General features: G+C 53.8%; 1 protein-coding gene across 13 annotated transcripts in view; it reads left to right on the top strand.

Annotated features, from left to right (window-relative positions):
- The window catches only part of LOC130577438 (myomegalin-like), a 38,472-nt gene that overhangs the window by 2,241 nt on the left and 10,214 nt on the right, over positions 1–26,017 (top strand). For 4 of the 13 annotated variants that reach the window (XM_057372783.1, XM_057372782.1, XM_057372786.1 and 1 more), the window contains exons 1-17: positions 11,004–12,446; positions 15,839–15,958; positions 17,526–17,645; positions 17,882–17,974; positions 18,088–18,303; positions 18,820–18,978; positions 19,350–19,463; positions 19,688–19,825; positions 20,114–20,293; positions 20,540–20,734; positions 21,043–21,186; positions 22,178–22,256; positions 22,743–22,831; positions 23,014–23,130; positions 23,574–23,711; positions 24,037–24,149; positions 24,843–24,970. In XM_057372783.1, the coding sequence (XP_057228766.1) occupies positions 11,298–12,446; positions 15,839–15,958; positions 17,526–17,645; positions 17,882–17,974; positions 18,088–18,303; positions 18,820–18,978; positions 19,350–19,463; positions 19,688–19,825; positions 20,114–20,293; positions 20,540–20,734; positions 21,043–21,186; positions 22,178–22,256; positions 22,743–22,831; positions 23,014–23,130; positions 23,574–23,711; positions 24,037–24,149; positions 24,843–24,970 (3,292 nt within the window). In that variant the 5' untranslated portion in view covers positions 11,004–11,297. Of the gene's footprint in view, positions 1–923; positions 1,004–5,517; positions 6,007–6,995; positions 7,052–7,243; positions 7,423–7,865; positions 7,977–8,400; positions 8,478–9,132; positions 9,257–9,332; positions 9,488–9,760; positions 9,879–11,003; positions 12,447–15,838; positions 15,959–17,525; positions 17,646–17,881; positions 17,975–18,087; positions 18,304–18,819; positions 18,979–19,349; positions 19,464–19,687; positions 19,826–20,113; positions 20,294–20,539; positions 20,735–21,042; positions 21,187–22,177; positions 22,257–22,742; positions 22,832–23,013; positions 23,131–23,573; positions 23,712–24,036; positions 24,150–24,842; positions 25,348–26,017 lie in introns of those variants that run through there. The other 9 variants (XM_057372785.1, XM_057372784.1, XM_057372789.1 and 6 more) reach the window with 8 other exon arrangements.

Raw genomic sequence — 26,017 nt, 5'->3', positions numbered from 1 at the left:
GGCAGGGGCAGCACTGATATTGGGGTATCAAGCAGGGAAGGGAATTAGGAACATCAAAGGGGACTGAGGTTACTGGAGTTGGGATGAGGAGTGGCAAAGGGGTGAGGGAGATTGGGAGTGTTTTGTTGGGATGGTGGGTGTTCAAAGGGGGTTTATGGGGATCAAGTGGTATAGGAATGTCCCAGTGGAGGACTAGGAAGTCATGGACAAATAGAGAACAAGTGAGAGTATTGTGGGGCTGGAACAGTGTCTGGGAACTCATAGGGTTCTGGGGTGGCAAAGGTCATTGGGTGTGTCAGGTTGGGATGGAGACATCCAAGGAATGGATGACAAGGACTACTGGACAGGTAATTGGGGTGTCAAGATGGATGGTTCGGGGTGCCATGGGGCATCTTGGCTAACTGGGTCTCTTTTGGAGAGACTGTGAAGTTGGAAGAAGGATTGAGGGGGGAGAGGATTATTTTGTGGGGGCTGAAGTGTGAGGAAGGATTGGGGCTCAGTTCAGAGGGACTGGGTGGAGTGGAGGTTGGGGCGGGGGGGTGGCTGTGTCACCCGGGACAGGATGGCTGCGGGGCGGGGAGGCTGGGGAGATTAAGGATGGATGGAGACATGGATCAGGGAGAGGGCAGAGGGAGGGAGTGGGGAAGGAAAGACAGGGGATCAGAGGGAGGGATGGAGGGAGGGAGGAAAGGAAGGATATGGGGTCAAAAGGAGGGAGGGATGGATGTTGGGAGGCAGGGATGGATGAAGGATGGAGGCAGGGAGAAGGAGGAGGAGGAGGAGGGGAAGCAGAGGCGGGCGGAGCCGACCGGTGCCGCAGAGCCGCCTCCCCGGCGCACGCTGGGCCGGCTCGGCAGCTCCTGCGGGGACCCGGCGGCCCGGCCCGGTGCCCACGGTGGCCGGCCCAGTGYTGGCCGGCCCGGTGCCGCCGGTGCGTGGCCCGGTGCCGCCCGGCCCGGCGCGGAGGAACCCGGCGGGGCAGGATGCGAGCCCCGCGGCGGAGGTGAGGAGCGCGTCCGTGTGACATCCGCGGGTGCGCGTGTCCGGGTGATGCGGGTCGGGATGTCCCCGTGTCCCTGGCACGGGTAGGGGCTGCCTGTGCCCCGGACACCCGCGGGGGCTGCGGTGCCCACGCTGGGCTGYGGTGATGCCGCGGCAGGTTGAGGCCCAGGTAAGCCGGGGCATGGGTGCCGCCGGGATGCGGCTGAGATGCGGCCGGGATCAGGGTGCGCGCCCTCGGACTGTGCAGGGCCGGRCACTCCTGTCCCAGGCGCCATTCCCTTGGGCCGTGGGTGTCCCTTCCTGYTGCTGGGGTCCCGTGGGGTGGGGCTGGTGACGGCACTTTGGGACCCCGGGTTGGTGGCTCTCTGGGCCCTGYACCAGGCAAGCCCAGGAGAACTCTGGGGCCACTGGTGCGCATGAAAGGGACAGGGGTCCCTTGTCCAGCAATGTGGGAACACTGGTGTTCGCTGGCCTGTGCTATGGGGACTTGTGGGTGTCAGGGCAATGTGTGTCTGTCAGGTGACAGGGCAGGAGCTGTGGGGTCCTGTAGGATCCTGGGCTGCTTCTTGCACCATCACTAAGCTCTCCTCGGTGCACTGGGAATGTGAGGTTTGCTGGGAGGTGCTGGGCCAAGCACRGCCCTGAAGGAAGGGGTTCAGGGTGCTGGTGTTGGTGTGGGGAGCTTGGCTTGCCCCGTCTCCCCAGTCCCGTTTACTCCATCCTCCCTGCTCTTGCTCTGGCTCTGCCCCTCCCCGATTCCACCCTGAGCCGCTGGCCAGACGCTTTGTCCCGGCACCTCTCCAGGGCTGCTGGGCCTCGGGAGCTGTGCCGGCTGCCACGCCTGCGGTGCCGCGCCGGGAGCCGCCTCTCCGSGATCGCGGGTAGCGCCAGCCCCCGGCTCCCCCCGTCCCGCTGTGCTCAATGGAGACCTTGTTACCGTGTGCAGGTCGGTGGGTGGCCGTGCCGTGCGCTCTGTGCTGTGGACACACACTCAGGCAGCCACCGTGTTTGTGGACGGCTGTCCCCGCTCCACCTCCTCCATGGTGGCACTCCGCCCCCGCTGAGACATTTGTGCCAACGAGTCATCAGGGAGCTGGGATGTGCCACACTCACCATCTGAGCTGTCACACTCGCCCTGGTCTTGCCTGGCCCTTGCCACAGCCCCTCTGCCAGCCAGGAGCCGCTGGCATGGAGAGTGGCCGTGGCTGAGCACAGCACTGGGCCTGCCATCCATCCCTCCATCCCTCCATCCATCCATCCATCCATCCATCCCTCCATCCATCCATCCCTCTGTCCATCTGTCTCCCTGCAGAAGGTGATCCAGCAGCAGAAGGAGGTGAGTTGCTGTTGCTGGGTTCCGTAGCGCCTGGTGCTTTGGGGTTGCTTTATCCCGGGATGCTTTCCCTGTGGGCAGCAGTCACTGTCACACAGCCCAGGTGGCATGGCCTTGGCTGCCACCCCTGTGTCCTCCCCTCTCTCCGAGGGCTCCCTGAGGTGCCAGTGCTGGAAAGCGGTTTCAGTGGCCCTGCTGTGCTGCCCTGGAGATGCTGTGAGTCAGTGGGKGCTCTGAGTCATGGCCATGTGGTGCCCCTCGTGCCAGGAGGTACTTGGGGGTGGGCAGTGCTGCCCGGTGAGTGGGGGGCCCAGGGCTGTGCCCGCCTCGTTCCGTGCTGTGCCGGCAGCTCTGCTCCGTGCTCCAGGGTGGCATAGGCAGCATGAAAGGGCTCTTGTCCTCCTGCAGCCCCAGCAGCGCTGCAGTGACCTCCCCTTCACAGCAAACAAATTCCCAGTGTTGGGCACAGGGACTGGGAGGGGGGAGTCCCCACTCAGCCCAGCCAGCCATGGCTGTGGCAGAGCCCTGGGCTCCTGCTGGCCCAGCATTCCCGAGGCCAGGCATGGGGCTGCCACTCTTGCTGTACCGGGGTGTTGGCGGGCTGGGCTTTGGAAAAGTGAGTGCTCTGYTCATTCACCCCAGAGCTGGCCCCGCCTCAGGGTGGCCCTGAGCAGTAATATTTTTTTTACCAGGCATAAGGTTGTTTTTGGGTTGTTAATACCATTGCCAYGGTCCCAGTCTGAAGCATTGTAACCAGCACAGGATGGCCTGGTATCAGTCAGTTGGGTATTCCCCCGAATATTCTCACTCTGTCCTTCTCTTTGTTCTTTCCTTATCTGTTCCGCTTGTGTCACCTCCCCACCAGGGACAGCAAGCCCTTCTCTCAGTCAGAATATCTTATTCCAGTGTCATTGAAAGAGTGGCAGCTCATGTCTGGTTCTCTCTGGCTCTTCCAGCCCCTTTTGACACAGTTTAAAATGGGAGCCATATCCATCTAACCCCCATTTCCCGTGGAGAGGATTGTTCAGGTATAGGGGACCAAGCTCTTGGAACAACCTCTGTTCTCTTATTAATAATTCTGAATTTCCCAGAAGCTGCTGCCACTCCTTTATGTTAAGTTAGATTCTGCCCATGTTCTGTCTCTTCTAGGGTTTGCAGGAGAACAGAAGTGACTTTTTCTATCCAACAGACTCCAAGGATCTTAACCTCCTGCTTGGACCCCTGATGCTGGGATGTAGGACTGCCCAAGGCTCATCTTTTTCCTGGCACATAAAACCACCATAGGGTATTCTCTTGGAGTGGAATCACAAAACCCATATGTTTTACCACCAGGATTGCTGTCCATGAGTGGGACACTCCTTGATTTTGAGTTACCAGTTCCTCAATATTGGGCACAATAGTGGTTAAAGGCTCAGTAGTGGCATTGGCATTCTGCAAATCTGTTCTCACCCTACGTATCAGTAATCAACAGTTAATTGCCATCTGTGTTCCAGTTTTCAGTCTAACTGGTGAATTATATGGGTGATTTATATGGGTGATTTATATGGGGAGTGGGCTCTGGCATTGATTTATCTCTTTTCCAAATCAGTTGTAACTTGAGGAGTTCAATCCCGTGCTGCAGCAGAGATTTGGTATCGTGGAACATTAGTAGCTTTTGAATGAGGGAGTGTAARTGCTGTTTGGGTGAATGCATCGGAGTATCTGGATTTCTTTTAGGGTCAGGGTTGAATGGGAGGACCAAACACAGCTCTACATCAGCTGCCAGGTTTGGCTGCTCAGAACATAGAAACCCAAAATGTTTTCATTGTGCTCTTTTATTGCAAAGTAAGGGGAGGACATGGGCTTATCGCCTGGGAGCCCAAAATTAGCCTTGGTGGTTTGGCACGTAGCACTCGCTCCATTCACTCCAATGTTTTTAACTCTGTTCAGTTTTTCAGTGTCCTGCTGTGTTAATATTGGAATCTGTGTTTCCTTAGATATTAGAAATGTCATTAATAGTTGAGGAGGCCCACCTGCAATCGGAATGTTATTATGCATGCATTGATAGGATTCCACTGCTGAATTTCAGTCCATCCTGGCTAATGGCCACAGCACTTTTCAAATGGAATCAGATTGAATGGGATTGGTTTTCAAGTATGATTTTCCACTCCTCCCCAAGGTTCAGCTGTTTCTTCTGTTTCCATAATGCATCTGGCTTCCTACTCAGGGGGATTTGAAGGAGACAAAGAATCATATTTCCCCAGTTTTCTGTCACTGGGGTCACTCCATATGTTTCCATCCTGTCCCTCAAGTCATATAGATTACTTTCCTAATCCATATGTCAGAGGGATTGGAAGCTCAAATAAGCATCATCTCTACCTTTCCTTCCAATTTTTATTTTTCTCTCCTCCTCTTCCTCTAAATGTTTCTGCAGTTGCTTTTCCCTGTTTTCAGCCATGGCCAAATACATTTTAAATTACTCCTTTTCCGATTTCAAAGCAGTGTATTCTACGTCTCCATTTTTTTGCAGAGAGGAGACTCTGATTTACTTTTGTACACAAGACCAYTGAGCCTTCAATATTGCAACAATAATTACTTTATTCTTGTTTTTCCAATATTTAGGACCCATTCTCTTCCCTCTCAGGATGGTGCACACTTGTGTTAACCCAAGTAATAATAATAATAATAGTAAAAATAATAATAATTATGATAATAATAATAATAAAATCAGAAACTTATCAAGGTGCTCCTGACTTGGGAGAAAGGAAGGGGAGAGTAGCCTTTTGACTGTCTCCAAGGTATTTTTTGGTCTTCCTCCTAACTAGGTGWAATTTTTACCCCATTTATGTATAGCCTGATCTTATCCCCCTCCTCCTGTGTTACATATGGAATAATCTAAGTGGAAAGTTGAGTAACAGAGTCATAAATATGGCAGCTTGTATTTCATTCAGCTTAYTAGCCTGTGCAGTAGTAAGTGTGTTATGTTTAAAAAAAACCTTAATCAGAAAAAAGTTACTTTTTGGTCCTTCAGAGTTCCAGTCATAGGACTTTGTCCCGTTCTGTGCATTTTGTCAGAGGCAAAGCAGGACAATCCCATCTCACAGAACCTCTTTCTTTGGCCAAGTCATCCTTTCCTGGTGTCAGCTGTTCACATCTCCATCTGCAAAGTTAGCACAGAGTGTACACAGTGTAAGTTGTAGATAGCAAGCCTTAGCCCTTTCCTGGCTCCTTGGTGATCACCCCACAGCATCCCCAGGATTTGCAGTTCCCTGGATGTTGTACTGTCTCTGTGGGTATTTTGCCTCAGGGTATTGTGTCTTCTTGAGCAGCAGGTGTTTGGCTGTGATCCCTCTTGTTTGTTGTGTCTCTGGATATTGCACTTCTGGGCTTCATGCCTTGGATGTTATGTCACTGGTTAATGTGCTTTTTTGGGTATTTTGCCTCCAGGCATGTCTTTAGGACACCATGCCACTGGGTATTGTGCATCCTTGTGCATCTTCTGGCTGGTATCGTGGCTCCTTGGATGTTTTGTCTCTGGGTATCAAACACTGGGTACTGGTCCTCCTGGGGGATTCACGCCTCCGGAGGTCACTCGCACTTACTTGGATATTGTGCCTCTGGAAATTGGATCTCCTCAGGCATCATGCTTCTGGTTATGGAAACTCGGGTGCCTCTGGGTTCCACACCTCTGGGTAAGATGCCCCAGGCACTGCACCTCTGGGTGCTGTGCCTCCAGGTGCCACACCCCTGGGTGCTTTGTCTCTGGGTATCACGCTGGTTTACGGTGCCTGGCAGGGCACACAGCCATGCCTGACCAGTGCTGGTGTGTTTAAAACCATCGTGCCTCAGTTTACCCCCATGACCGGTTGTTGCTGCAGGGGCTGTGGCACCCTGTGTCTGCCTCCCCTGCTGCCGGCCAGGCTGGCAGTGCTGCGAGGGGCTGCTGTGGTGTGCAAGGCTCTGGGGACATGGTCCCAGGACCCYTACCATGGCTTGTGCCACAGGAACATGCTGTCCCTACTCAGCTGTTGGGACAGCATGTGGGCAGTACACTCTGCTCACACTGGCTCTGGGGCAAGTGCCCTCCTCCCTGCTCACGGGACCCCACCAAAAAGCTGTCAGGCTGAGATTGGAAAATACACATTCTGATTTCTTTAAAAGGAAAAAAAAAATCCCAACAACCCAGGGTTTTTTTTTTAATTATTTGTTGGGGTTTCTCTTTCTCTGTTACTTTTAAATCATGAAATGACTCACACTTCTGAGCTGAAAATAAACCCGATTACGGCTGCACTGAGGAGCTGGTGAGCCATGARAGCACGGAGGCACAGGGTCCCTCGGAGAGCAGCCAGCCCTGCCTCCTGACCCCAGACCCTCTCCCGGGGGCTGTGAGGGTCTGCTGTGGGGGCTCAGGTGGCCCTGACAGGGCTGCTAATGGAGCTAAAGTGCTGCTAAGGGGACACTGCCATCTGCACAGCCCCCAGGGCCTCGTGTCTTTGCACTCAGAGCMGCTGCCCGGCGGCTGTGACAGCACACACGTGTGTCCCCACGTGTGCACAGACACCCGTGGGCCCCCCCTCATCCTCCCTGGTCCCTCTGGCACAGCGCAGAGTGGTACAGGGGGGTTCCCGGGGGCTGGACCYCCGATGCCGGGTGTGACACAGCCGTGTCCTGCTCTCCGCAGGGACCCTTGCAGCAGTGACGTGCCAGCCGTGGTTCCTGGAGCCAGACCCATGGCGGGTAAGGTACCCCGAGAGCCCCGGTACCCTGCATGCTTCATTGCCGTGCCCCACCCAGGGGGATGTGCCCGTGCATCGCCTCAGTGGCATTTTGGGGTCCCCGAGGCGTCCCCAGGTCTCTCCTCGGAGGCAGACAAGCTGTGGAGCAGCCACTGTGCTTGTTTGACTGCTGCTCGCCCTTGCTCCCTGCCAGCTTCCCAAGACGGGCTGTGGGGTGAAGGCGACGAGGAGCCTGTGCCAGCCGAGCCGAGGGGGTCCGGCGGTGTCCCGGGTGCCCAGCGCCAGCCTGGCCCCTTGGTGCAAACGTGTCTCCTCCGGGATCTGGGGATGGGTCCCCTCGCACAGACACAGACCCTGCGGGACTTTGAGCAGGTGAGGCCGCGGGGACCCCCCTCAATGGCACCGCCGGGGCTCTCCCCGCACTCTGCGGGGCTTGCAGGATTTGTGGCGGGTGCTGTGGACACAGCAGCGGGTGTGGAGCAGGAGGGGTCGCGGGGCAGGTGGCGGTGGCAAAGGGAGAGGGGGCCGAGCCCGGCCGGGCGCCACGCTCCCCTCACCGCCCTCACGGCGGCGGCGCGTGGGGGCCTCCGGGGCTCGGGTTTCACCACCCGCTGTCCCCGCTCCAGCGATTCCTCAAATAGCTCTGGGAGGCGAAAAAAAAAAAACGAGGAAAGGGAGAGCAGCGGGGCCAGCGACGGGAGCTGCGGGCGGGCAGGGAGCCTAGGCTGTGTCCCGGCGGCGCCATGTGAGGGGTGCCGGGATGCCCGCCCCATGGAGCGCTGGCCATGGCTAATGGGTACCGCACGCTCTCCCAGCACCTCAATGACCTCAAAAAGGAGAATTTCAGCCTCAAGCTCCGCATCTACTTTCTGGAGGAGCGCGTCCAGCAGAAGGGCGAGGACAACCGGGACGATGTCTACCGGCGGGTGAGTGTCCGTGGGGGATAGGGGTGAGGGTGTTTTCCTCTCTTTTCTGGGAGGGAATGGGTCAGGGGAGTGCAGCCGGGGGGGATGCCAGGCAGGGCATCGGGCACTGGGGCTGGCGGAGCTGCTGTGTGGGAGTTTGCCCCTCGTTTCCTTTGACAGGAGCGGGGAGAGGGTTGGGGAATGCGTCCCCAGCCGGGTGGGGTGCCAGGGGTGGGTGACAGTGCAAGTTTGGGGGCAGACAGATGGAGTGGGTACACCCTATCCCAGCGCCGACAGGCTAAAATACCACCCGTGCCGAGCACCAAAATCCCTACCATGGGGTGGGGGTCCCCCATGTCACTTCTGCTTCATTCCCGTGGGCACTGGGGCTGGGGGGTCCAGGCGAGCATGAGGGCATCCTACCTACCTCCTTCCTGCTCCACAGAACATTGAGCTGAAGGTGGAGGTGGAGAGCCTGAAGCGGGAGCTGCAGGAGAAGCAACAAGCCCTGGACAACACATGGTGAGTGGGGCTGGCCAAGCCCCTCAGCCCGGAGCTGCCTGACCTGGTGCCAGTGTGCCATCTGCGGTGTCTATGTGGGCACGGGGATAGGGGTGTCTGCGTGTACCTTGCCCAGAGCGGGCAGTGGAGGGGTCTGCARTGGGGCTGGAGGGGTTTGCAGTGGGGCTGGGCACCCTCAGGGCTCTTCTTACAGCCCTGGCGCCAGCCAAAAATAAAGAACAGCACCTGTTTGGTGGGGGAGGGCAGCRCCATGCCCAGGGGCCATGGCATGGGTGTGTCACTGTGGGGCACCGATAGCGGGGGGGCCAGTGGCACAGCAGCTGGGGAGCCCCTGGTTTTGGGAGTGTGTGACAAGTGCTCTGGTGGGTCAGAGCCTAAACATGACCTGATGCCAGAGGAGCTGTGTCCCCAGGGCAGCAGTGCTGGGAGTGTCAGGACATGGGAGGAGCCGGGCTGGGGGCACCTGGGGTGGTGGAGATCACCCAACTCAGCTGGCTTGGGGTGGGGGCTTTCACAAAGGCTATGCCATTCCGTGCTATGCCGTGCCATGCCATGCTGCACACTGCCAAGCCACACCATGCAGTGCCAGGCTGTGCCATCTCATGGGAGATGCCATGCCATAGCAGGCYGTGCCATGCTGTGCTGTGCCTGGCAGGGTGGCCGCAGAGAACCAGACGACCCGCAGCCAGGCCGCGCTCCGGCAGCAGTACGAGGAGCGGCAGCGGGAGTCGGAGCATGTCTATGAGCTCCTGGAGAACAAGATCCAGCTCCTGCAGGAAGTGAGTCAAGGAGGGATGGTGGGGTCAGGGAGGAGCTGGTGGCCGGTGAGTGGAGGCTCACCCTGCTGCCATGCAGGAGGCCAGGCTGGCACGGAGTGAGGCCGAGCAGGCCACGGCGCTGGCCAGAGCTGAGGCGGAGAGATGCCAGGAGCTGACAGGGAAGCTGAAGGAAGCTGCGAGAACAAAGCAAGAGGACAAGGGCGACGATGGCTGCGGTGCCATGGCCCAGAGGTAGGTGTCCAGGACCTGTCCCCTCTATGCTGCCAACCCGTGCCCCATGCCAGTCCTTGGGGATTACCAAGGGACTTGTGCTGTGCATGACTGGGGGGCTATCTGTGCCTATCTGGTGGGGTACAGGGGCCACCCCAAGGSGGGTGGGGGCTGTGGGGAAGGGGAGTCCTGAGGCTGCTCAGTTTTGCCCCAGAGACTGACCTCTGCCAGCTGTCCCATCATCCCAGGGCCAGCCCAGTCCCTAAGCATCCCATGTCCTTTTTTTCCCCTCAGGAGGATCGAAGAGCTGACCCAAGAGCTGGCTGCCAGCAACCAGCTTGTGGAAATGCTGTCAGCAGAGAAGCACGACCTGCAGCAGCGTCTGGAGGGGTCCCTGGTCATGGAGGGGCAGGTAGGTGGGCAAGGGTGGGGAGACCCCAGCCCAGCACCCCAGGGAGGAGCATGTCGACCCAGGGCTTGGTTGGTTTTTGTCATCGCTGTCTCCTTCTGAGGCTGTGGCCAGGGCTGTGCCATGTTCAGCCTGGCAGTGTCAGGTGGCTGCCATGGAGCTGGGAGGAGCAGGGGGCCCGGAGGACACCGTGTGAGCTGTCAGGGGACAGGCCACCAGCATGTACAGTCCTTCTGCGGGTGTTGGTGCCGCTTGCGCCTGTCTGCCATTTAAATCCCAAGTCTTAAAATACTCCCGGCAGCCTGGCATGGTGCCAGGCAGGATTTCGGGCCATGAGAGATCAGAGCGGCATGTTCCTGGCAGCTGCACAGTTCTGGCCATGCTTGCATGTTGGTGGGACGGCGCTGTCCCCAGCAGCCATGGGCTATCAGTGTACGAGTTGCCTGTGTGGGGGTCCTGTGGGGACCCTGATGTTTGCCCACCAGGTGGCATGGGCTGCTGTGCAGGTGCCGGTGGCACTGTGCTGCAGGGACATGCCCACCACACTGCCTGCCGGGGCTGGGCTCTGGGACAGGCTGGCACTGGGATGTGGCACTGGGGTGGGGACCTGGCAGGGGAACAGGCACTGTCATTGGGACGGGTATATGGCAGTGGGGTCAAGATCCGGCACTGGGACGAGGATCCGGCACTGACACTGGCGTTGGCATGGAGACAGGGACGTGGCACAGGCACTGGGGTGGYATCCTGGCACTGAGACAGGGGCTGGCATAGGAGCCAAGCACTAGTGTGTATGTGTGGGGCGCTGGCACAGACTAACCCCCTGCGCTGTCGCGTCGCGACCCATCGCTATCGTTGTCGTTGTCATTGTCGCGCCTCCCGGCGCTGCCCGTGTRTCCCGAGGCGGCGCAGAGCGCCACTGCGCATGCGTAACGCGGACGTGGCGACTACATATCCCGGCAGGCACTGCGGGCAGTGCGCATGCGCGGGAGGCTGGGCTCCGCCGCCATCTTGAAATCTGAGCCAGAAGCCGGGCGCTGCCGTGGCAGGAGCATCATCGGCTCGGGGCGGTGGGGCCGGGGCGGGAGGGACAGGGGCAGCCCGCGGTGAGGGGCAGCCCCGGGGACGGGGCCTGTGAGGAGAGAGGGGGCAGCATCGGGGGGGTCGAGCTGTGAGGCGAGGAAGCAGCATCGGCGGAGCSGGGGGGCCAGCCGGGAGAAGGGGCCAGCCCAGGTGTGGCTGTGAAGATGTGAAGGAGGTGGTGTAGGGTGTTGCATCAAGAGTCCCGGCGTGTCACCACCCTGAAAAAGGGATTAGTGTGGTGAGACGTGCCGGTGGGCTCAGGGATTGAGGGAAATGYGCTGACCTCGGGAAGGTCTCCTGAGAGCCTCCAGGAGTAGGTTTGGGTGCCGGGAGAGAGGGAGGATGAAGGAAAACTGCCGGATTTGCGGCCGGGAGCTGTGTGGCAACCAGCGGCGATGGATCTTTCACACAGCGGCCAAGCTGAATCTCCAGGTGCTGCTCTCCCACGTCCTGGGCAGGGAGCTGTGCCGGGATGGCAGGTCCGAGTTCGTTTGCAGCAAGTGTGCCTTCATGCTGGACCGCATCTACAGGTTCGACACCGTCATCGCCCGCATCGAAGCCCTCTCCATCGAGCGCCTGCAGAAGCTGCTGCTGGAGAAGGACCGTCTCAAGTTCTGCATCGCAAGCATGTACCGCAGGAACAACGACGACTCCAGCACGGAGGACAAGGCTGGGGAGGGGACTGTGGATCTTTCCAACCTGCCTGATGCACGGTACGCTGCCCTCCTTCAGGAGGACTTCRCTTACTCGGGATTTGAATATTGGATGGATCAAGAAGAGCATGGCCTGGAGCCGCACAGCTGCCACGGCTCCGAGGGGGCAGGGAACCGCCCGCGACGCTGCCGGGGCTGTGCTGCCCTGCGTGTGGCCGACGCTGATTATGAAGCCATCTGCAAAGTGCCCCGAAAGGTGGCCAGGAGCATCTCCTGTGGGATGTCCAGCCGCTGGTCAGCCAGCATGGGCAACGAGGAGTCATCTGTGTGTGATGTGGCCGAGTCTATCAGCTCSAGGGTGGCTGTGGATGGGGACAGCATGGAGGAAGGCACGCCTGCATCCTCCGTCGAGTCCCTGGACACCACCGTGGAGGCGAGCCCTCCGCAGCAGAAGGATGAAGATGGAGATAAAGGGGTGAAAGGAAATGGGAAATGTGATGATTTCTCAGATGACCGCATGACCSCAAGCTCTTCACTAAGCGGGAACAGGTTGGAGCTGGCCCTCAATTTRATCAAGACTTTGGACTACAAACCCCTTCAGAGCCCCCGAGGCAGCCGACTACCTATTCCTGTGAAGTCCAGCTTGCCCCCTCCCAAGCTCAGCCGTGATTTGACAGATGGCAGTGCTTCTGCTGGCTTAGCGTGTGCTAGTTCTGCCTTCCTGAACACAGACAGAAAATCGTTTTCCAGAGCTCCTTTGGGCCTTCCCCTGGAAATTTCTGAGCTGCAGGAGCTGTGGGATGACCTCTGTGAGGATTATATGCCGCTGCGGGTACAGGTAGAGGTCATGGTGCTGCCRTTCCATTGAGCATTGTCCTCGTGGTCCAGTGCTGAGCCCACTGGGGATTCTTCTGTGCTGAGATAATGCAGACAGCCACGTGTGGCTGAATCGGGGCTAAGAATAGGCAGCTCGGTCCTTTTTAGGTGTGCTGCCTCTCTCTTCAGTCATTCTCTTGTCTCCCGTTTCCTCCTGATGTTCTGGGAAATTTACCTGGCCCCCCTTCTATCAGCCCTCCCTGACAATGCAGCCTGCTAGGTGGGTCTAAGCTCTTTGTCATTTTCCCGCTGAGAAAATACCAGTTTCACTTCATCTCTCTCTTTAACAAGTCGGTGTGGCTTTTATATCCACAACCAAAGGGAATATTTTAAGCTTCTGGGCATGTGTTTTCCAGCAAATGTGTTTTCTTTGTGCCTGAGTAATGGTTGGAGTGTGAGGAACGCCTGCCTCCAGCCCTRCCTCTGCAGGTCAGGCCTCCGACCTGCCGAGCGTGCAGAGCCRCCCAGGCATCTGTGGCGTGTGCCCTGAGGAAAAGGTGTTTTCCTYGCAGGTGGATTTGTGCCAGAGGATGACTTTAGGGTTGGTATTCAAGATAATTGGTTTATTTTCTGATCCTGTGAAAAGAGCTATCAATTAGCAGCAGGTGTTGCTGAGAGGTGATGAAAGCTCCTTTTGGGATGCTGTTATCTGTCGTAGCTCCAGGTTGCCTCTGTTTTGCTGGCTTTAATGAAATGTTCTTTAGCATGCAGTCAAAAAGCTGAACTTGTAACTTCCTTACTACTTTCTGTAATGAATAGAAGGTCACAGTCAGCTTCAATTCAGGAATATCCATGTCAGGCTAATTGCATTCCCATTAGCAGCCTTAGTGCTGCCTAATGCTGTAGGTAGCCCTGGGGGATTAGGAAAATGCTMGTTTATTACTATGGCAACTGTGGCAGTGCTGAATTGCTCTTCCTCTTTAGCCGGTGCTGCTTGCTGCCCCATCTGCTCGGGCGTTTCCCGGAGCTGTGTGCTTTTTTCCATAAAAGCCTGCTCAAGAAACGATGCTAGGGAGGAGCGTAGGGAAAMTAGTTTTCATCTGGAGCTCGAAGGCATCACGCTGGCAGCCAGCAGCCGAAGATGTGAACCAGGGCATCGGTGTCGTTTGCAGATGATTTTCCTGCTAGGGATTTGCAGGACAAAAAGGGGCGCTCTCTGAACAACGTGGCACAGTCRGCGTGGCCCGTTTACAGGTTGGCTTTGTGTCACACATGGCCATCGTCGTCTGGGAATTGTGTTTAGAGCAGTTTATCCAGTCTCTGCCATCCAACCGTCCCTGCCAGGAATTTGTCCTGCGGGATTTTTTACTGCCGGTTCCTTGCCATGACGGTAGCAGCTCTTCGGTGCAGGGTCTGGCTGAAGGGGGAAGGGCTTAATCCTTCGTATGGCTTTAAGAGCAAAAATTCAGCTAGTAGGCTAAATAGTTCTTGTAGAAAAGATTTTTCTTTCTCTTTGTAAAAGAGCATTCTTCCTAAAAGTCAGGTACTGCTGCTGTCCAGCGATTCCTGTGCATAAATGTGAAAGGAAGTTCTGGGATATACAGGACCACAGTTCTCTTACTGTTTCTGGGAAACTACAGTTCTTTGAATTCACAGAGCAGTCTGGTRTTGAGGCATGTGATTTAGGTATTGCCTTCCTGGACATTTTGTTGAAGCAACGATTTCTCCCCTTCCCCAGCACAGCCCCAGAAAGGTGGCACTACGCCTTTGTGAGACACTCCTGCAGCTGCCTTCGGTGCTGTGCTGGCAAGGAGGGAAGCAGTGCCCTACTGACAGACAGGCTCTTACCCACTGTGCTGGGCAGAGCTCAGCACAGATAATGCCCTGATTATTATTTTTTTTTTAAAGTGTTCTTTTGGGGTCAGTGTGCGCTGGCACTGCTGAGGAGATTGTCAGTAAAATGCTGATGTCGGAGAAGCCGACATGGCTGCAGGGAGGCACAAGGGAGGCAGCTTGGGCTTTGGGACTTTGGACTCTGGAGTTGGTTCTGCCTTTCCCCTCCCTGCTTTTAGCTCTTTCCAGCTTTTCTGCCTTTTTTTTTTTTTTAATGTGAAAATCGAGGAAACGTGTTTTCCTTTTTCCCCTCTGTTTTAATCAACCTTATTTAAAAATAGCAGCTGTGACAGATTCCAGCAGCTCTCCCTGTCTCATCCAAAGCCTTCTGGCAGAGAAAAGTTGTAATCACAATGAATGTAAGTTTTCACTAAAATCCTAACAAAATATCAGGGTAAAGGGAAGTGTTACTTTTGTTTGTGAGAGGCAGTGGGCAGACCTGAGGGAGCTTCCTTGTGCTGGCTGGCTTTCCCACAGACAGCGTTTCTGTGGCTGCTGAAGAGGAGGATTCAGTCTGACACAGCTAATCAGAGCTGATTGTTCTTGCTGTGCTGCATTGCTTGGAGCTGGTGCTCCTGCGTGTGCTTCTAAAAGCCCTGCCACATTTCCATGGTCTCTGTGCTGCATCCCTGCAGCCCTTTCCAGGGCTCCCACCTAGAGCAGGCACCAGTGCAGCTGGTTTCATGTTGCTGCTAATATTCAGGAATACTGAAGGAGTCCTGTGAGGGCCAGGGAGGGATGGAGTGCTGCCCTAAGGAGTTAACTCACTGGGCGGGAGGTGGTGAAATTGTAAGGAGGGATGACAAGGGATTAGTGTTGTGCTCAGCCWGCCGGATCTGGCAGGCCACGTGTCACAAAGTAGGCTGTTTACGTTCCCAATAAATGGGTATGTGTTATAAAAACAAAAATCTCAGCTGTGGCACTGAATTGGCTCCTTTTTGAGGAGCTGCAGGGAATTGTATATGGTGTGGATRCTGGAGTACAGGGAGCTGTGAAGGCAAGCCCAGAAATTCATAAGTGGAGGGGTTCAGAGCAGGGGGTGGTTGCTAGGTCATGGCAGGAGGGGAGCTGTTGGGAAGGATTGATGGTTCTGGGCTTGATGAAGCCCAGAAGCTTGGTAGAACATGGGAACCAGTTCAGTGCTGGTTTTGAAGCTTTTTTAAAGTGTCAGCAAGGCACATGGGAAGAAGACCAGGTTTCAGGGATATGGTTTGGGTATGGGGAGAAGATCCATCATCRGCCTACAGACAGTGGTTAGAGCTAAACAAGCTGCTGGGTTARTGGCTCAGGCGTGATGAGAGACAGGGGCTTCTGGCAGATCAGGCAGAAAGCTGCTGGTACCATCCTGCCTCCCAGGGGAAGGGAGGCACAGGCAGAATAATGTATCAGAGCCAGTTAGAAAAGCAAGTGGGGCGTGTTTAAACCCATGCTGCAGGGTCTGTGAGGGCCAACAGCTGAATAGAAGCRGCCAGTGGAAGAGCTGAGCCATTCTCTCATTTTTTATTCTTTCTGTCCTTTCAGAATTTGCAGGATGAACGTCAGCAGCCGGCTCCAGGTAACCCTGCAGCAGGGGAGCACGTGTCCGATRTGTGTGCTGCAGAGCTGCAGGGCAAAATCCAGCACTTTGAAGCTGCCAACAAGGTATTTCTTCATGAACAGCACATCCAATGACTAGCGAGTCTGATGTGGGTAGTGTCAGAGGGTGCCTCCTGGCCTGGCTGGAGGCAGGTGCCTGCACTTCTCTCCCAGCAAGGGTGTATGCTAGTGTGTGTCTCAGTGCTGCTGTCTGCCAGCTTGAATKAAAGTAATTTACATTTTAATTCTGCAGCTGGGCTGTGTAGATTTTCCATATTTATTTTTGCAAATAATTATTCAGTAAGAACTTTCCTCTTGCCTGGTGGCAAGGAGCTGGTGAAGGAGATGCACAGGGCTGTTTCCCTGTGTCTTGGATTTGCATGGGCTAAGCCTGGTGCAAGAGAGAAGGTGGTGAAGGCTGCCTTCTTTTTGCAAGCAGCAAGGGAGATCAGTGTAGTGAGTGTCCTGGTTTCGTTTCAGTTCAAATATTTGGAAAAGAAACATGTATCTGAGTTCTCTTGAGGCAGATCATTATTAACACATGCTTAGAGTGATATATGTTCTTTATTATGCCCTTGAATTCTAAGGTAAATTATACCCTCTGGAAAAACAGGTTAAATGTGGGAAGAAAAATTGGGATGGACTGTTTGTTTCAATGTGGGGACAGCCATAAGGTGTTGGAGCTGCCTGGACTGCAAAGCTTGGAGGAAATAGGGACCCAAGGCCCGGTAAATGCAGTTAGAAATGTTTAAACAGGTTAGGGGGAGTGTCTCCCTGAGAAGAGATAACAGGACAGGTGTGTAAACTAACGAGCAACAAGAGGAAGTTATGTGGCAGCACCAGCTCCTTGAGAAGTTGAGGCTTGAGTAAGTTCATAGGAAGAGGTGTATGATCCAACTTCAAGAATGCCAACAGGCACCATGTTTAAAAATGCTAATAAACACTTGTTTAACTGCACATGTGCTGTGTCATGAGCATTATGGTGAAAGCRGCAAACTGTCCTGAAACTGTCTGAGTGGATGGTTGCCTCTTTAGGGTGAGAGTGTCAAGGGCAAAAGTTTCTCAGGTTGTACACCAGCCATACAGACCAGTGAAAAGCTGGTTCCCCTTCGCTTTGCAGCTGTGCTGTAGGCACCCTGGCACTGGCTGGGCTCTGTTGTGCTGAAGCCAGAACTTAATGCTGAATAAGCCACTGATCTGATCAGTGACTTTGTAGCTTCTCCATGCTGATATTTTTCCTTCAKATTTTCTGATTTTTGGGCTGAAGCAGCCCCTTTCCTTTTGAGGAAATAGAAACAAATGATAGAAATCGGGAGGGAGGRCTGCTGGGCAGCCTGAGTGAGATTCTCCTGTAGTATGTAGGAGGCAGTATGATCTGTGAACCCAAGCCTGAAACCTCTGTCCTGCACCTGAGGGAGCAGAAGCACTGGAATAACTCCTGTGAAGGGCCTTTGTGTTTACTCACCAGTCTTCACCCAGCTCTAGCAGTGTTTACAGACTCTAGAGGGAGCCACGTTGATCTTGATGTGGTCAACAGCAGGGCTGTATGGAGTAAGGCGTGGAGAGAGTCTGAGGGGTGTTTACATAGAGCATTAGGCTGGATTAAACAAACCCAACCTATTTCTGTCTTCAGTTGTTACAGGAAAAGCTGAATGAATTGAATTTTGAATTAAAATCTGTCCAAGAAACATCGCAGAGGCAAGATCGTACAATCCAGAGTCTGAACGAGGCCCTGAAGAGCARAGACAGTAAGGTAATAGTTTTGGGTGGGCAGGTGGTGCTCACCAAAACACAGAACCATGCTAGCCCTGTGGGCAGTGGCTGAAAAGGAATGCTTGAGCCATAGCTTGGCATCCTGCATCTCAGTAAATTATTTCTTGCAAAGCTCTTTCATGTGGTGCTGAGGTGTCATAATCCAGGCTGGAGGTTTGGGATGGGAGAGTTTGTGCTTGGTTTGCYACTGACTGGGCTTCCTGTGCTTGGAGTCAGACAGAAGAGCTGTACCACATCATCGAAGGGCAGAATGAGACAATGGCCAARCTGCGGGACATGTTACACAGAAACCATCTGGGACAGCTGCAGGTATGTCCTGGAAAGCCTCAAATACACATGGTTTCATTCTGCAGGGATCCTGGTTTTTAAATCCCTCATGTGAAGAGAATCTCTGAGTTTCTCTGAACCCTGTTTTTTGGTAGGTGTCAGAAAGTCCACTGTCACCCCAGGAGCAGCAAATGTCACCACTTGATCTTCAGAACTTGCTTTTCTGCACCAAGCTGGAGGTGCAGAAACTGAAGAGAGCTCAGCACCAGAAAGAGCATCAGCTGGCTGAAGCCAAGAGAGCAACCCAGCTCCTGGAGACCACGGTTCATGAGGAAGAGCAGCAGAAAGAGGCAACCTGGAAACACAACCAGGTATAACAAGTGCATAGCCTGGAGGTTTCTGGGTTTGCATGACTAAGAAGCACTGATATAGTCAATACTCTGCTCTCATTCATCATTTCTGCTGACACCAAACTGAACACACTTGCCTAACCCCTTGTCATACGTGGCAGGGAAAATTCTCCAGCCTCCTTAGTGTCATAGCTGAGGATTTAGAGCAGAGACCTTTGATAGTGGGTGTGTTGTCACTTGTAGGGCTGGTACAAATGTCCCATCTCTTCTTGCAATGTTCTTGCCCCCTGTTGCACAGGTTAGCTGTGATTGACTAAAGCTCTGCCTCTGGCCAGAGCAAGGGTTTAGATGGATGGGAAATTAAATAAATTCAAATGTGCAACACCACAGAAGTGTATTTCAAGGTATGAAAGTTTTAGCACTGCAGAACAATTAGCTGTTCCCACAGCCCTTGGTGGTCTTGGCTTCCTCAGACTGGCCTGCTGTTTATGGGTGTGCTGAGGATTGAATTCCAAGGTATGTGCTTTTGCCTTGCAGGAGCTGCGCGCTGTGGTACAACAGCTGCAGGCAGAGCTGCAGGACAAAGCTCAGCAGCTCCAGACTTTGGAGTGGGAGAAAAGCCGTGAGCTGCAGGCCCAGGAGCAGAGAGTTCAGCGTTTGACTCAGCAGCTGGCTCACAAGGAGCAGCTTCTGCAGGTGAGATGCATAGAGATCTGAGTTGAGCATAATTAACTGGGGCCCCTACTCCTCCTTTGGTATTTGGCCATGCAAAAGTCTGTAGCTTTCATGCATGYCCTTTGAAGAAGGGAAGGAAAGAGAGGCTTCTGGGTCCCCAAGATGAGGAATAAGGCACAGGTATCTGAGTGCCTCAGCCCACAGCGATGCCTGGTGAGCCCTGGCAGGTGCTAGTCAGCCAGCCCTAGATGCTGGGACTACCACCCTTTAATGTGAAGGGTAGAGCAAGCATAATGTGGAGGTAGTTACCCTGATTCTCCTGTGCTTCTCTCGGGGGTGGGGGAGGTTTCTGTACTGTCAGTTTTACTAGGGGGTGTGTGTGTGATCCTTAGGAATCCAGGGAGCTTCTGCAATGTCAGCAAAGCTTGGAGAAGAGCCCTGCAGCCATGAATGCCATGTTGGAGAAACTGCAGCAGCGTGTCAGTGACAGGGATGCTGCTCTGGAGGTGAGCATATATTACAGGCAATGTTTCAGTTGTCCCTGAGGCTCAGCCTTTAGGTTACCATCAGCCCCAGGCTGACCCMAGGGGTGACCATATCTTCTACACAYTCTTCATGGCACAGCCTTCCATAGGAGACCTCTGGAAGGGAGAGCTGAAGTCCCACACACAGGGAATGGTGGCTGCAGAGCCTTATTAACCCATTCTGAGTGATCCCCTCTCTCACACAGCGAGCAGTAGATGAGAAGTTCTGTGCCCTGGAGAAGAAGGAGCAAGAACTGCAAAAGCTCCGTCTCTCGATCCGGGAGCGTGGCAGTGACCTGGAGAAGCTGCGCAGTGTCCTCTCCAGCAATGAGGCCACCATTCAYGTGAGTGCTTGGACCTGGGCCTGCAGAGTCCAGCATGACTGTGGGGACCTTACTGTGAACATTCTGGTTGTTGCTGGGGAGGTGTTGGGTTTGCTCTGTTTTCCTTTTCCTTGTGTGTGGGACAAGTTCCTGGGTCACTCTGCTTTCTGGGCTGGGTGTAGAGGACACCTGGAGCAGATGGGTGAATCTGTGTGATGCTGCTAGCAGTAGAGACTGGTATTTCCAGTTTTGCTTAATTCAGGGTGAAGGCTCTGTCTCTGGTTGAGCTGCTTCTGTTGTGGTCCTCAGAGCTTGGAGAGCCTCCTGAAAGCGAAAACTCTGGAACTGGAGCAGGTCTCAGCAACCTGCCAAAACCTCCGCTGGCTCAAAGAGGAAATTGAAGCCAAATCTTGCAGCAGGCAGAAGGAACAGGAAGGGATCATCCAACAGCTGCAGACCTGCCTGCATGACAGGAACAAGGAAGTGGAGGTAAGGCTTTAGCTTGGCTTCCTGAGCCTTCAGCCAGTTTATCTGTATAGAGTGTGGCCCCAAACCAGAGCCTGCTGGCTGCTTCACCTGAGGCTATGCTCAGTGCTTTGGAAGCTGGCAGCTTCTGGCACCTGCAYATTCCTGTGCTTGCTGACACAAGCTACACCCAAGCTGAAGAGCTGTTAGTCCTTGAACAACTTCCAGTGTGATGGTAGCAGTCTCTCTCCTTTGCACCCCCTTGTTCAGGAACTTACAGCAACTCTGCTGTGCAAGCTGGGCCCTGGGCAGAGTGAGGTAGCGGAGGAGCTGTGCTTGCGTCTCCAGCACAAGGAGAAGATGCTGCAGGATCTCCTCAGTGACCGGAACCATCAAACCATGGAGCATGATGCTGAAATTCGGGAGCTGCTGCAGGCTCTGAGCACCAAGGAGCAGCAGAGCAGAGTGAGTTATGTGCAGTGCCACAGTGGGAGGCTGAGGTGGGTGACCCTGACTTTTGTTAAGCAAAGAGAAGCTGCTGAATGGGCTGAGAGAAATGGAGGAGTTTGTTTCTCTGTAGGTGAGAGGCTGGTGAGTAGAGATGGGAGGGCTGCACTGGAGTGGGTGTGAGTGGCCAGGCTGATTTGCAGAGCACTTTGGGTCTCAAGTGACAGATAAATACTGAGATGGTTTGCCTTAGTCTCTAAGGAAGGAGAGGGGCTGGGATCCTAGCCCTGGTCATGGCTCTATCCCTAATTTTCTGCCTCCATCAGGTAGCTGCGGAGAAGATGGCACAGGCTTTGGCTGAAAGGAGCTGCGAGCTACAACTCCTGCGCCAGCACATGTTGGGGAAGGACGCTGTTGGCACCCAATCAGCTGGTGCCAGGCCATTGAAGGAGGACAAACAACCCATACAAGTAAGAATCATGCACTGTGTTTCTCTGCCTGTGGCTTCGGGGCTCCAGAAAGACCTGGTTGCCACAGAAGGAAATAGGAGATAGAAGAGCACCACAGAGAATGATAGAAATGAAAGTGGGATTAGGGAAAATACTTCCTATAGGAGGAGAAGAAAYTGAGGAGCAGGAATGCTGCCTGAATGTTCTGATCTTGATTTCACCAGCCTTTGTCACTCAGTGTCTCTTTTTGTTTTGATGGAGCGGTAACTGAATCCCTGAGGCACRTGAGAGTATGAAAGACATCCACCCTTTGACCTTCCAACATTGACCCAGTCCTTCATWGGGCTGGGCTGCCTTGCTGTATTGTAATCCCCTCCCTGACATTGTCACATTCTTGGAGGGGACAAGAGAGCTAAATTTAGGTCCCACTAAGTCTTKGCAGAGCCTGCTGGCTGTTTGCTGTCTCTTCCACAATTGGAGTTGATATTTTTAAAGCAGCTTTGCTAAACCCCCTTTGAGGCTGAACACAACTCCAAGGCTGCATATGCCATGGCTCCTACTTGAGCAGCTGTTAATGGTTTATTGGTGAGCTGACGTGTTGAATGTTTTTAAGCAGCTGTAAACAGGTTTCTATTCCCAGGATCAGTGAGCTCTAGAGACTTCCAGGATGTGTTTTCCTTCCTACATTGTCCCTTTGGGTCACATCTAAGATAAAAATGAGTCTCAGTTGAAGGATGGACTTGCTGCAGTTGAATGAAACCTSTTTAATCTTTACTGTGAAGACACTTGCTGCCGACAGCTTCCCAGTGCCAAATGAAACAAGTGCCCTGTTGCCCACACATGCAATTTCTGGGTGCAATTCACTTGTCCCTGCTGCCTGGCTAGATCCCCTTCATTGTTTTTTCACAATTTAGAGGTGTCAACAGCCAGCAGCTTTGCTGCAGTCCTGGAATTCTGGGGAAGCTGCATGTTCCCTGTGAAAATGCAAACCTGCAGACTTTTATGTTTTTAGGAAATACTGCAAAGAGCTTGTGGAGCTACAGTCATTGCCGGATCCCCACCGGGGGACAGCAGCTACAGGACCGAGGGAGGTGAGTATGGGGACAGCTTCTTTTGAGGTCCCCAAACATTACCAGGGCTTTTTGCTGTGGGGGAAACATCATTACATAAAACTGGAAGAGTAGAGAGCTTTGAATGAGAGTATTTTGAAATAAAGCTGAGTGATGTCTGAGTAAGGGAARGAGAGGCTCCTGTCGGGTTTGTTTGAGGTTAGTCTGCTCAAGATCTGATGCTGTGCAGTGAAGAGTTTTGGACTTTGTTTCCAGCTGAGCTGAGACAAGCATGAAAAGTTTTGGTTTTGCCTTGGGACCAGGACACTTGAACTTTGCCAGGGGTGGGACAGCAGGTTTGTGATGTTGCTTTTGAAAGATCAAGCAGGGAAGAACAGTATTTACTAAGAGACAATGTGACGGGGAGCACAAGCATTGGCACCCTGTCTTGCCAAAGAGAGATTGTGTGTAATCCTGGCCTCTGAACTGGCACATGGTGTTCTTGCAATAACCAAGCTGTCTTTGCAGTTACAATGTCAGCAGCGGAACTGGAGAAGGATCTTGTCAATGCCAAAGAGGAGCTGGAGCTAATGGCGAAAAAGGAAAGGGAAAGCAGGGTGAGCTTGTGATGGAGCCCATGCTGATCTCCCTTGCTTTCAGGAGACCTYATGGCTGCCCCTCACTGGGGGTTTTGGACCCCACTGTTGTGAGGGTAGCCCCAGTGAGAGAAGTGGCACAGCAGCTTGCAAGGGGGTGGTGGCTTTCAGAAGTCTCTGATGGGCTTCTCTTCCCTCTGCAGCGGGAGCTCACTGCTCTCCAGTCTGTCGTGGCCACACAGGAGGAAGAGCTGCAGGTGCAGGCCTCAGATATCGAGTCTTTGACCAGAACCATCCAGATCAAAGAGGACCTCATCAAGGTGAGATACTGTGCTAGGGTGGGTCATTGCACCTRGGAAGGCTGCAGAGGAGTGCCTTCTTCCCACACATCCTCAGAGCAGTGTGGCTGKTTGTGGATGCTATTGCTGGTTTGCCCACAGCTCTCTGTGTTCGTTTTGCCAGTAGGCAAAGGCCACAAACTCCCTTGACTGTTGTTATTGGGTGTTTTGCTCTTTGTGTACCAAACACCTCCTTTGAGTCCTTTAATCAGAATGCATTGTGTCCYTTCTTGATTCTTACTGCAGGCTGTGGTCTGTGCCTAATCTGCTCTCGGTACTTTGGCTTTTTTTTCTTAGGAGACCTGGATCTTTCCAAACACTGGAAACTTCTGGCAGTTGCATTCCAGGGAGGTTTGCAAAGGTCCAGCTGTCTTTGTTACTGATCCCTTCCACACTGAGCTCTCCTGCTGTTTGTTGGTTTTCAGGATCTGCAAATGCAGCTGGTGGATCCTGAAGAAATTCCAGCCGTGGAAAGGCTGACTCAAGAAGTGCTGGTTCTTCGGGAGAAAGTGGCCGTAGCAGAGTCACAAGGACAGGAGGCTACTGGAAACAGAAGGCAGCAGGTAGTGTGCCAGTGGGGCAAGCTTGGATGTGTTTGTATTTCTGCTAGTGCTCAGTTATGAGGCTTTGCTTCCAGCCTTTGGATATGCTGAGATGCTTGTTCTTGGAAGCTGGCTGTGTGATTGTGAGAATACAGAGGAGAGGATCAGTTCCCTTTAGCACTCGTCCAGAGGGCAGAGTCTTTTGGGAGTTCAGTCATGACATGGATCAACTTGGACACAAGCAAGAAAGGAARGGGAAACCCCAGCTTCTCAGGGACAACCAGATGCCTCCTTTGATTTCTGTCTCTTTTTGAAGTGCTGCATCTTGTCTCTTCCCTCCAACCAGTTGTTACTGATGCTGGAAGGGCTGGTGGCTGAGAGGAATCGGTTAAATGAGGCTCTCCAGGCAGAGAGGCAGCTCTATGGCAGCCTGGTGAAGTTTCACACACACCCAGACAGGTAAGTGAGGCAGCCTTGGCTCTGCTGCCAGGGCCGGCATGGGTGGTCCAGTGGGGTAATCCCTGAAGCAGGRATTATTCTGCAAGTCTGAGAGTTTTCAGTGGGGAAAGATGGAGTYTAGGCAAAGGATCAGCCAAATGCTTCTTTTGAGAGTCCAAGTTTTARGCTGCCTTTTTGTCTTGAAGAGGGTGCAGTGGCTAGCTTTAAACTCTTGCCATTGCCATGGAATTTCCATCTCTGTTCCCTGGCTTATCCCTTCCTGGCTCATTTTCCCACCCACACTTGGCCACCTTTCAGAGATTGCTGTCAAATTCTCTACCAACTGTTGGGTGGATAAGGATCTCTCTAGGTGCTTATCCAGGCAGTTGCCTGTCCCCTGCATTAATCCCCTGCCCTTCACAGGGCTGCAGCCTCTGGGATATTTGAGCTACCTGATAGCAAGGGARCACATAAGTGGAGTGCTTGGGAAAGTACTGGAGAACAGCTGTGACTGAGGCCCCTACCATAGACTGGGGCCTTTTTTGGGGGTGTCTGTGCTCTGGGGAGGTTTGAGGTGAGGCAGGAGGTGGCTGAGCTTCCTGGGTAGCACAGGGGGCTGTCTGGAGTCAGTGTCCCTCATGGAGGGGCCSGTTTGGTGTGCGCTGGCTGCAGCCTCTCTAACCCTCTTCCCTTGTGTGCTGCGTGTCCGCTTAGCGCTGCGAGAGACCACGCTCTGCAGGTGGAGCTGGAAGGGGTCCACGAGCTCCGGGGACAGCTGGAAGAAGCTCTTGGAAGAAGCTTGGAGTGTTTGAGCAGGCTGGAGACACAGGGCGCCATAGGAGGTGGGGAACAGGAGCGTGTGAGAGTCCTACCCCAGCATGCCTTCTGAGCACTGGCGCTCGCCCGCCTGCCACGGAAACGGTTCACTAACCTGTCTCACTGACTCTGAGCTTTGGTACTTAGCCATGGTACGATAGAACTGGTGCAGGGCTTTTTTTTTTYGTTTTATTTTTGAGCTGCTTTGGAAACGGCGATCAGTGCAATCCACCTGTGTCTCGTGTATGTTCCTGTCTGACCCACCCTGGTGGCCACTGATGTATTTGCACATTCAAATCATTCCATTTTAGTTACTTCCCTCTATCTCCCTTCTCTTCCCACCACCATGGGCCAAATAAAGATTCCCTATCTGAAGGAAACACCAGATGTTTTCTGTCATCTCCCAAGTGCATGAGTGTGAGTTTTTGTATTCCCTCACCATTTTTCTTACCCAGTGACATCTGCCTCTTGGGYTGATGGTGGCTGGCCCAAAGGGAGACAATGTATATGGAAAAGTGTACTCCAGAGATGGAGAATTCAAGACCTGGTTACACTTGCCTGGGCCTTTTACACAAGACTTGAGTGTAGAATCAGCAATTCAGTTTATGCTCAAACAAATCATACTCCAGTATTGATTTTACTGACTGGCTTTTTTTTCCTAACTGTAAGTTGTTTCAAGCTAACTTATGAGTGCCTTCATGGGAGAGCTTCCTCCTCTTTTTGACAGATGGTTTGGGGGGATTGAGACCTGTCCCTGCTCCCAGGGTCTGGGCTGGGTCTGCTCCCTCACTCATACAGGTACATATCCCTTACTCCATGCTCCATATGCCTCTTGGGCCAGGGACAGGACCCTATTTCTGAGGTGCTGGGGACTGTCCCTCCTCAGCACCAGGCCCTCTTCCACCTCCTCTGGGAGTGTGGGAGTTGGTGTTACCGCTGAGGAACAATAGCAACCACTGACCAGGGCTTCCCCTGCACAGAGGGCTATGGATCTGCTGTCTTGTACTCGATCACTTCCCAAAGTGGCAGGAGCAGATTTTGCATCTCTGAGCATCTGTTTCTGCTTGCTGGAG

This window comes from Malurus melanocephalus, unplaced genomic scaffold, assembly GCF_030028575.1.
Source record: "Malurus melanocephalus ecotype Western Australia unplaced genomic scaffold, MMel_1.1 scaffold_178, whole genome shotgun sequence".
Lineage (NCBI taxonomy): Eukaryota > Metazoa > Chordata > Aves > Passeriformes > Maluridae > Malurus > Malurus melanocephalus.
This window is presented reverse-complemented; position numbering and strand designations above follow the sequence as displayed.